We start from the raw sequence: 9,994 nt of genomic DNA, 5'->3' as shown, positions 1-9,994 counted from the left end.
TTGTTGTTTTTACAAATCGAAGGCCAGGCCCTCCACCAGCAAAAAGATTATGACTCACTTTATCGCGCTACTTTCTGGAGGCGGTCTGGAGCCGTACCCACAGTGTCTCCGAGGCACACTCGTGGCGAGACCGTCTGCTCACCCCATTGCCTATTTCCTCTCTTCAGGGTCTGATCCCACCTTTTCCGCCGCCCCCACCCCCCCCCAACACTTTCCCTCATCTTTTGTTCTATTTAGATCCTCCCATTTTTCCAATGCAGCTGGATCCCACCTCTTCCAAGAAGTCTTTTATTTTTTCAGATACAAAAGACCCCTTTTTGGGTTCCATAGCATCCAGCCTGGCTATACCGTTTGTCCTTAGTTACATATTGACATGCATTAAGCTATTCTCGCTCCTGGTGAGGGCCTGTTTCCCAGCTGGTGGAGGAACCCCCATACACGTCTTGTTTCCCCCATGGCACCCACCCTACAAAGTCTGGAGATCATGATGGGCCCTCAGAACGTGACTGTCCGGCCTGAGCCTGCTGGGGAAGGGCTCGTCTGAGTGGTGTGCCGTCCTTGAGCTCTTCTGAAGAGTGACAGAGAGAGCAGAGGCTCAGAGGGAGCCCCAGGGGCCCCTCCCCACCCCCCCCAGGCTTCCTGAAGGCTTGTCCCCGGCTCCTCTTACGGTTTACATAGCAGTTAAACATCTGGGTTCCCAACATTGGACATGGGATTTGCTTGGCCTTTCACACTGGGGCTTCTAGAGATAAAGACGAGTCCCCTGTGCCTAGCTATTTAAAGGGATGCCGGCGGGAAGGTAGCTCTTTCCGCCCTCTGGGCTTCTCACAGGGAGCCTTAGAAGTCACATCAATGTTTGCCTTTTTCCTCACAGCACCAACCTCTGTCACGCCTCCTGGACATCACGCCAAAGGCCCCAAGCAGGCAGCTCTCCACCTCTTCCTCCTCATCCGTCTGACAGGAGTGCGATGAAAGAATACTGAACTGGGACTCGGGTACCGGGGTCCCCAGAGCCACCGGGTCTCCCCGAGCGATCCTGGGTAGGTGATGGGGAAGGCCAGGTCATCTCTAACTTTCCTTCTCCTTCAAATTGCCTCAAGTTGCCAGGCCGTCTCCTGGTCTGCGTGTCACAGTGTGCACAATCCTCCCAAGCATAGACCCTGAGGCTGTCTGGTTTGTGTCTCAGCTCCATCCAGGCTTTGAGCCAGCTCCCTAACATCTCTCTACTGGGTGTCGATAACCTCTCCCTCAGAGGGTGGCTGGAAGATCAAGCGAGCTCATGTGCATAAATGTGCCAGCACGAATGTGCCTGGCACAGAACAAGTGTGGCCATCCCTACAGCTAGGTGTCTGGCCCGTAAGTGACATGAACTGTGTGCCCTGTTATTTGAGAATGCGGCTCTTCCTCCTCTGGCCCTGGCTGGATGCTGGGAAGAAAGGCTAAGTCTGGACCCTGAGTGACTGCACCGGCCTGGTGAAGAGCCTCGTGTCAGGACGTGGGAGCGTCAGACAGGTGAAGAGAGCCTGGTGGGGGGCGGGGCACTGCCGACGCTGTCTTGACTTGAGGCCCACTGGTGACCATAAAAGTAAAGTTTTGAATAGAAGGCATTAATTGGTTTAATTTTCCTGCAAGTGGAAAAAGAGGCCTATAAGATAAAAAAAAAAGCAGAAAATGATCGTTTCTTTGATTTTAATAGTTGGAGAGAAAGTTGTAAAATAAAATAGACAACACGGAGCCTTGTGACTTCCTCAGACTGGCCCGGAACACAGGGATACAGTAATGTAAACAGCTTCCAGATCATTTTATCTTATACTATATAACTTCCAGAATACAGCAGCTCCCACACACGCTAAAGTAAAATGAAACAAGAGTCTTCTAGAACAATCTGTACACATCTGGGGGGAGGTCCGGAGGCTCCCGCCCCACAGCCCGGGCTGTGCCCAGCCAACTGCGCTCTGCGGCTCTTTGGAGTTTGCCTTCTCCTTCTCCAGCAGGCTGGCTCCGACCCCAGCCCGGCTCTCTCCTTTGACCCACACCCCTTTCCTGTCATTAGCAGGAAATCCAGCCAAGCCAAGGGAGCCTGACCGAGTCCCTCCGATGGAGCCGACCAGCCCAGAGAGGCAATGCTCCCCTTAGGCGCTCGAGACCCAGCCTTGCCATTTGAAAAACAGTCAGAAAAAACGGCTGTAAATATAATTTGTTTACCATCTAATACTGTCCTCCATCTATAGGTTTCTGATGTGTCTGATTATTATTTTGTTCTAATTTATTGCTGCTGTCTTAGGGTTTTTGACTCAGCCAGGAAAAGAGCAGGCCTTGTAGCCCACCCCTGTATTCTCCTCGGTGCTTCAGGCCATGGACTCTAAGCCTCTCGAAGCATCTCACCTGGCTCACCTCCAAAGCAGTAGCCAGACAAGCCCTTGACCTCTAGAATGGTGAGTTGTTCCACCAAAGGTCTGTTATCGGGAGACAAGCAGGCCCTTGGAGACTCTGAGGCTTGCCTTGAAAGGGTGTGGGAAAGAGGCAGAGACGGGAGGGGGGGGGCGGGGTGGAGAGCAGAGTATGTGACATGCTATCCTGGCAGGAGGGGAGGGACAAAGGGCAGTGCATCCTCTAGGCGGGGCCGGAGGAAGGTCTCAGGAGGTACAAAGGATGGGGTGGGTCAGGCCAGCCACCCTAGCGCCAGGGCCAGGGCCCGGAGGTGTGAAATGTCCAGGATAAATAGAACCGCACAGGGAGGGAGGTAAGCCAGCTCCATCCTCTCTTAAAAATAGTCGCTATCAGCACCAAAAATATATTAATATCTATACATTTGTCACCTTTAAAAAAAAGGAAATAAAACCTCGTTGGCACCTTGCAGTCGATTCCTTAAAGATGAGGTGATGCGTGGAAGGCCCTGGGCTGTGCGCAGAGCCCCCACGACCCTGAGCCTGAGCAGCACTGCCGGGCGGGCCACCACCAGCTCCTCCGTCACGGTTGCAGGGTGCTCTCTTTGCCAGGGCTCCTGACTCTGTCATCCACGGGGAGCCAGCAGCCCTTGCCCCTGTGCTTGAGGTGGCGGGTGACAGGATCCCCCTCCGGTGCCTCCTCTGTAGGTGTGCTGCTTGCGATCAAAGGCAGGGCTGGCCTGATCCCCGCCCCAGGCTTATCCACGTGTGCCCAGGCTGGGGTGGCCTCCGCCCATTATACAAAACCGCAACTGTGAGCGAAGGTCAGTCTGCGGCTGGGCAAGCGCCTGGGGGCTCCAGGCCCCGTCACCAGTGTTCCAGTGAGAGGCCGCAGCAGGGGAGAGCGGACTGGCCAGGCGGCAGGGGGCAGCCCTCGGCCCCTCGGGGCTTGCTTGGCGGGCGGTGCCCTCAGAGGTGGTGGTTGCTCTGCAGCAGGGAGGTGACGGTGTTGTGCAGAGCCACGGCCACCTTCTTGGAGGTCTTGCGCAGCAGTGGGCTGTCAGGGTGGTGCTCCTTCAGGTGCAGGACGTGGCCCTCCTGGCTCTCGGACGTGCAGCCACACTCCTCGCACACGTACAGCTTGGCCCGCCGCTCCTTGTACGCGTACTTCTGCTGCACGCCGTGGATCTTCTTGAGATGGGACTCGAGCGAGCAGCGCTGCGTGAAGGCCTTGTCACACAGGCTGCATTTGTAGGGCCGCACGCCTGGGGGAAGGACAGGGCTGGGCATCAGGGGCCTGACAGGGAGCCTGTTGGCAGTTTCCCGGGCACAGAGAGGCCAGGCCGCCTGACTCTGGGGAAGAGGAACACACGGAGGCCTGTCCCTCTCCAACTCCCCAAGTGACCTAACTGACGAACTGAGGACTTCTGCCCTGAGCTCCAAGACGCCCCTCCCAGGCCACCTGTCGCCCAGAGAGCAGGCCCTGCTGCCGTTTCCCTGTGGCCTCAGCCCCCAACCGTGGGGCTCCTCTCACCAGTGTGGGTGCGGACGTGTCTCTTCAGGTCAAAGGTGTCATTGAAGCCCTTCCCACAGTAGGTGCAGAGGTGCCTCTTGACGTCATTGTGACACTTCATGTGGCGGTTCAGCATGCGCTGGTAGGTGAAGGCCTTCTGGCAGATGTGGCAGGTAAAGAGGTCTCCGCTGGGACTGTCCCCCAGAGTCACCTATGAGCAAGGACAGTGTTTGTGACAGACACCCAGGAATTGGGACTGCAGATTGGCAGATTGGGAGGACACGAACACCAGCCCCTCTACCCCACCGGGAAAGCAGTCTCAGCCCAGAGGCCACATCTCTGTGCTGCTGGCTCCCAGAGCTCCGGGGTGGCCGGGCTGGGAGGAATCTGTGGGTCAACAGCCAACCTCCTGTTGGGCTCCCAAGTCTGCTTTTGAGGTTGCCACTCAGCCCCTTCTTTACTAGAGACAGGCAGCCAACTCCTCGTAGAAATAGCCCAATTCATCATCAGCAACTCCACCTGCTAGAAAGTTCTCTCGTCACTACACCCAAATCTTTCTGTCATTTTTGCCCTCTCTTCTCATTCTAGGCCTTAGGACAGGGACAAATGTCCACGACATGGTCACCAGGGCAGCCTTTTTAGGCTGAGGCCACCGCTGTGAGCCTGGCGTCCCAGGTCAGCCCAGCCCCCTCGTTTTACTTGAGCCAGGCCTGACAGAATGGTTTGAGTCCCTCTGCCACCCCGATGACTCTCTTGCTTATCAACATTTTTCTTTTCTTTCATTTGTTGGTTGGTTTTGTATTTACGGGAAATCTCAAATCTTTTCAGAAGGAGCGCCCGTCACACCACGCCTCCTTCTTCTGCACTGCTCTGGCTCCGGCACCGGCACCGGTAAATGCCCCTCGTTGCCAGCCAGTCAAGACCTTTTGGGTCAGGACGCTCCCCCACGCCCTGCTGTCCCGCGCCCTCTTCTCCCTACGCCCACCCCCTGGGGCCCGAGGGGTGGGAGGAAGGGCGCAAGGGGACCAGGGGCACCGTGCTGGCCCAGCACACAGGCCCCGTGGCTCCCCTCTCCTTACGACGCGCACTTGGCCTCTGCAGGTAACAGAGGAGGCGACAGCACCCGCTGCCCGGGGTAGGGCTGCAAGAACCTTCCGCTAGATGGCCGCTGGCAGGGCCGCAGGTCCAGGAGTCGTCTAGAATGCAGGCCCAGCCGGGGACGCCCCTCGAAAGCAGGGGCACTTCCGTTGCCCATTGCCCGGAGCGCAACTCGTTGCTCCCTGGCCGAGCACAGCGGAGGAGCGCTCACCGGGCTCGCCCCACGCCAGGCCTCGGAGGCTGAAGGAAGCCGCATGCCTGGGCCAGGGCGAGACTGCCACCCATCCCTCAGCGGACTCCAGACCTCACCCTCAAGGAGGTCCAGAGGTGGGACCAGGAGAAGCCTCACGTCTCCCTGACTGTCCTAGGACTTCAGTGGAAGGAGGTGGCTCCCTTAAGGCCAGAAATGAAACGAAACGTCTCCCAGAATGGACTCCAAAGGGTTAAATTTCTTTCGAACCTCACCGCTCCTTGCCCATGCGTGACATTCTCACGTTAGACCCAATTCTCTTCTCTTCCAGCCCCCGTCTGTGCCCCAGTAAGGTTCACTTCTCTGCAGAAACCTGGACCCAGATCCAAGGCCACTCTCTGCCCAGGTCTCATTTGGGCCACGTCTCTTGAGCTGTGCACAAGGCTACACACACGCCCCTGGCCCACAGAGACGGCGTGACCGCGTACCTTCATCTTGGTGCGCAGGAAGCCATGGTCTCTGCTCTGGGGCTCTGCCAAGCGGCCCATGTCTTCAGACGGCAGCCGGGCCACCACGCAGGGCCCGGAGGCCACACTGTAGCTGGAGTCCCGAAGGCTCATGTCCAAAGCCAGGGGGCAAGAAGGGGGTTCAGCCACCGATGGCTCCGGCTCCAGGTAGGGCTGTGGTGGGCAGAAGCCCAGGCTGACTGCAGAGAGAAGAACAGCCAGGTGAGGGGCTTGATGGAGAAAAGAGGATTCAGTGAGATTTCAGGGAGATTCTCCGGCAATGAGCTGGCTGGAACCTGCAGCCTCCATCCCGCCCCTTGCAGGCATGTGGCAGAGCAGGGCCACCCCCAGCCCACTGCACGCTGTACCTCCCTCTCGCCCCATTAAGGTAATTACAGGTGACGCCAGCCAAGCGCCGCGACCCACAGGTCTGCCCGCTGAGTAATTTGTGTCTTAGCGGAACTGGGAGGACCGAACCTGCCCTGCCAATCATCCCTCCAGAGCTGTCTGCCTGCCCTGCCCAGGCCAGTCCCTCTAGATTCCAGGTCTCGGTCCACACTCCTGCAGGGACAAAGGGCACCACAGGAGGCCTTGGTGACTCATCTCTGCCCCAGAAGGGTCTCTGGTGGCCTTGTGCCTCTCTAGGCCTCTCCTCCAGGCAGATTTAGCTGCTGGCCTTGGGTGATTGGGTGCTCCCAGCCCCGTCCTCCTCCAGACTGGCCATTCCTCGCTGTTGTAGCTCCAGGCTCCCCACTCCTCCTGGCCCAGCTGGTCAGGCAAACTGGGCGGGGTGGAGCGGGGTGAGGGGGAGGCAGGTCAGAGAGCGGCAGGTGGATGCTGCACAACAGTCTCCTTGGCAGCCGGCCAGGCTGTGACGCAGGGACCGCTTACTGCAGCACAGTGAGGGCTGGGCTCCCGCCCTCTGCCGCACCGATACCTGGCAGCCTTTGACATGACCGCTCCCCACGACAGACACCTCACACTAAACGGGTCCCTGGAGGCTTGGCTCTAGTCCTGACTACGGAGAAAGAGGAAGAGTTCTGAGTGACACAAAGCAGCCGAGTCTCAGAGCTGACAGAGTGCAGCAAGCAACCTAATGTTTCGGTTTAGTCAAGATTTTTCTTCCCAAAAGACTAAGCCTCTGTCCTTAAAACTCATAAGCCAGGAACGGTTTCTAAGTCTCAGAGGGAAAATCAAGACAAGCCTAGAAAGAAAGGATGAGCAAGCTTCAGGTGAGGGACTTAGAAAGTCGAATTGGGGTCTCAGACCCATGACGAGGCCCTCTGCACCCTGCCACCCATAGCCCCGAGACAGTGGACCAGGCCCTGGAGCAGGAGGGCGGCCGCCCTCACCTCCTCTCCCAGGACGCCACGGCGAGGCGAGGCGAGGCGAGGCGGACGGACAGGGCTGTGGAGGAAGGCGGAGGAATGTGCTCGCGAGGAAGGGAGAATATGAAAGCACCGAAGTTTCGGGAGAGGCCCCGGCTCTCGCCCCCTCAAAACACAACAAAGGTCTGACGAGGGAGGAATGCGCCAGCCTGCCGCCCAAAACCCGTTCTGCTGGCAGTGGCGTCCGTCTGTCCGGGGGACTTTAATGAGCCACCTCATTCTGGGAGTTGATTCACCAGTGCCTGGCCCTGGCCTGGCCTTGAGCTGGTGTGCACCTCTCCAAGCCCTGGAAGGCTGGACAGCAGGCCCGAGCTCTCGGGGTGGGGGGGGGCCCTCTTTTCTCCTCACGGTGCCTGTTGTCTGTGCACATGTGACTGGGGATAGGGGAGGACAGGGGCGTGTCAGAGTGTTGGCAGCTCTGACGCCAGTTTAGCAGCTATGGGAGATCTTGGCCAAGAATTCGGGGCTGAATGACAACTTCCATTTCTCAACCCAGGTAGGGACAAACAGGAACCTCTACCCGCTCCTGTCTCGCAGCATCAGATAGCGTGAGTGAGGCTCCCGAAAGCTGGAGCCGGGCCACGCCGCCTGCAGAGGAGCAGCAGAGGGAGGAGCGACAGCAGGTGAGGGTTAGCTGGTTGTCATTCTTGGCTCCCTTGCTCCAGTAGATGGGGGTTCATGGTTAGGATTCTAGGGATCCAAGCCAGTCTGGGAGGAGACCTATTTTCTATACCTGCCACCCCCATTCCAGAGAAGCCTTGACACAGTGGTGCTGAGGGACTGGGGACAGGGAGTGAGCCTGCCCGGTCTGGCCTCTGTGCCGCCCCTACCCCTAGCGAGGGGCAGCCACATGGCCGCAGGGGTGCAGATGTTTATCTCGTCCCAGCTACCCTGCCAAACCCGTCTTACCGCCACCCCCAGAGTGTGTCCCTGCTGCTGCCGCACGCACAGGGAGTGCTCATCAGCCTGCCGCTCCTGTCACTGGGTGTCACTGAGTGGCAGGAGGCAGGAAGCAGAACTGGTCCGGACCCTGCTTGTGCGGCTCTGTCCCCTAATTAGATGTTTCCGGCAAGGCGGTGTCCGCTGTGGCTACTCATTGCCCGCCCACGGCCGTGGAGTGTGGCAAGTCCAAAGCAGCCCGGCCCTCCCCCCACTCCCTGGGGGGTTTGCGGGTTCCTCTTATGTTGGTCCAGCGTGCCTCCACATAGAGGACACAGGCCAGAACAGATTCCGGCCTGGGGGCCTTACCTGCCCTCACCCTGAGCAAGTCCCCTCTCTCCCGGATTAAAAGCTTCTGGCCCGAATACTGGACAGAGTGCCGGGTCCTGCCCTAAGGCCTCAGGCCAGGGCTGGGCACCTGGCCTGGTCCCCAGCTCTCTGGGGAGAGCAGGTGAAGCAGATGTGAGGACGCTTCGCCTCTGACCACACGGGGCTGGCGCTGGTGCTGCCCGGGGGTGAGGTGGGGATTCACTCGGCCCTGAACCGGGTAATGGGGTAGGGGGAGCTCTGTGTGTCAGCACAGCCCAATTTGGTGTTAGGGGCCTTCCACCGTTATCAGCAAGGGGCAGGGTCCCCTGTGCCCGTCCCCCCCCCAGCTCCAGCAAGGCGGCTGTCAATGCCTGAAAGGAAGCTGGTGCCGGCCAATTGGCAGAGGCGGCAGCGCTGGAAACACAGGGGTCTCTCTCTCTCGGCCTGGTGTCTCCGTTCCGTGGTCCCCGTTCTTCAACCACTTTTCATGCTGTGTCCATAATGAAATGGAAACTGTGCACGTCCGCTCTCACACCGAGGTGGCCAGCCGGGAACTAAGCTTCCGTGTGTGTCCTTCCCACCCTCCGGTCCAGCACAGGGCTAGGCACCCCTATGGGACTCCATACAAGACTTATTTAAAGAGAACAGCATTAAAAAGAAACCCTGACGTCAACAAAAGCCACGCTTTGCTCTCATCCTCCCTGAGCCCAGAGGACTTGCCCTCACTTGCTCTCTTTCTGGGACAAATGGTCTGGCAGGAATCTGCCTCAGGTCACAAGCTAGGGACACATAGCTTGGGTGACAGCACCCCATGGGACAGGTGGGAGCCCCATCTAGCCCAGTGCCCGAGCCCAAGTTGCTCTTCCATCCCCGTCCACTGTCTGGCTGTCTACTGTCCCAGGCTTGCTTCCTGGAGAGCGTGGCAGACCTGTCCTTCGCTGCCAACACCTCCCAGGAATTATAAGAATCACCGTCGTCAGAGATCTAAGCTCTCTCCGCCCTGACACGTGTATTCTGGGGTCCAAAGCTTTCTCGGTCTTTCTAACTTGGCCTGGAAAGAGCACTGCCCAGGTCTTCGTATTGCCTTGTCAGGCTGAGAAAATGCCAGTCTCCTACACGGGCCTGGCTGCCCCCCGGGGGTGGGCATGTGCTGATGAACTGGCAGAACAGACAGCAGAGGCTCCGAAGCCGGGGCCCGGAAGAGGCTGTGGGATGCTCACGCCTGGGCGCATGTCATCCGGCCTCCATTCCAGCTTCCAGGCTCCGTGTGCTCTCGGGAGCCTCTCTGGCCTAGAGAGATTGCACCCAGGAGGGGCTTTGCAGGACCGCTAGGAGCTAGGAGCTTCCCCTTCCGTCCAGGAAATGGAATTTAGCCCCTGGGTACAGGTGGCTGGGTTCATCCTCAAGAAACCAGCACTACCCAGCACTCCACAGTCAATATTGACATAACAAAGGAGCAACACCGCGGGAGACCAGGGGGCAGAGACGAGTGTAGGACCAAAACAGGTAGCATCTTAACCTTAACGGCAAAGCTTTTCAATGCTCCCAGCGTGAGTGGAGCCATCTCCTGCCCCCTGTGGCCCTGCAGACACTACTGGGCTTTTCCCTAGCTTTGGGAGGAGTAAGGCCCAGGGGAAAGTTCGGTGCTGCGGGGTGGGGGGTGG

General features: G+C 58.5%; 1 protein-coding gene across 1 annotated transcript in view; it reads right to left on the bottom strand.

The window, feature by feature from the left end:
• Nucleotides 1–3,237: 3,237 nt before the first annotated feature.
• OVOL1 (ovo like transcriptional repressor 1) overlaps nucleotides 3,238–9,994 on the bottom strand; it is a 12,837-nt gene continuing 6,080 nt past the window's right edge. Inside the window, exons 2-4 of the mRNA XM_011368857.2 lie at nucleotides 5,677–5,894; nucleotides 3,922–4,111; nucleotides 3,238–3,652 (exon numbers count right to left, since the gene is read on the bottom strand). Coding sequence (XP_011367159.1) covers nucleotides 3,357–3,652; nucleotides 3,922–4,111; nucleotides 5,677–5,894 — 704 coding nt within the window. The 3' untranslated portion in view covers nucleotides 3,238–3,356. The remainder of the gene's footprint in view (nucleotides 3,653–3,921; nucleotides 4,112–5,676; nucleotides 5,895–9,994) is intronic.

Source organism: Pteropus vampyrus, unplaced genomic scaffold (genome assembly GCF_000151845.1).
Source record: "Pteropus vampyrus isolate Shadow unplaced genomic scaffold, Pvam_2.0 Scaffold144, whole genome shotgun sequence".
NCBI lineage: Eukaryota > Metazoa > Chordata > Mammalia > Chiroptera > Pteropodidae > Pteropus > Pteropus vampyrus.
The sequence above is the reverse complement of the archived record's forward strand: the minus strand, read 5'-3'. Positions and strand labels throughout refer to the sequence as shown.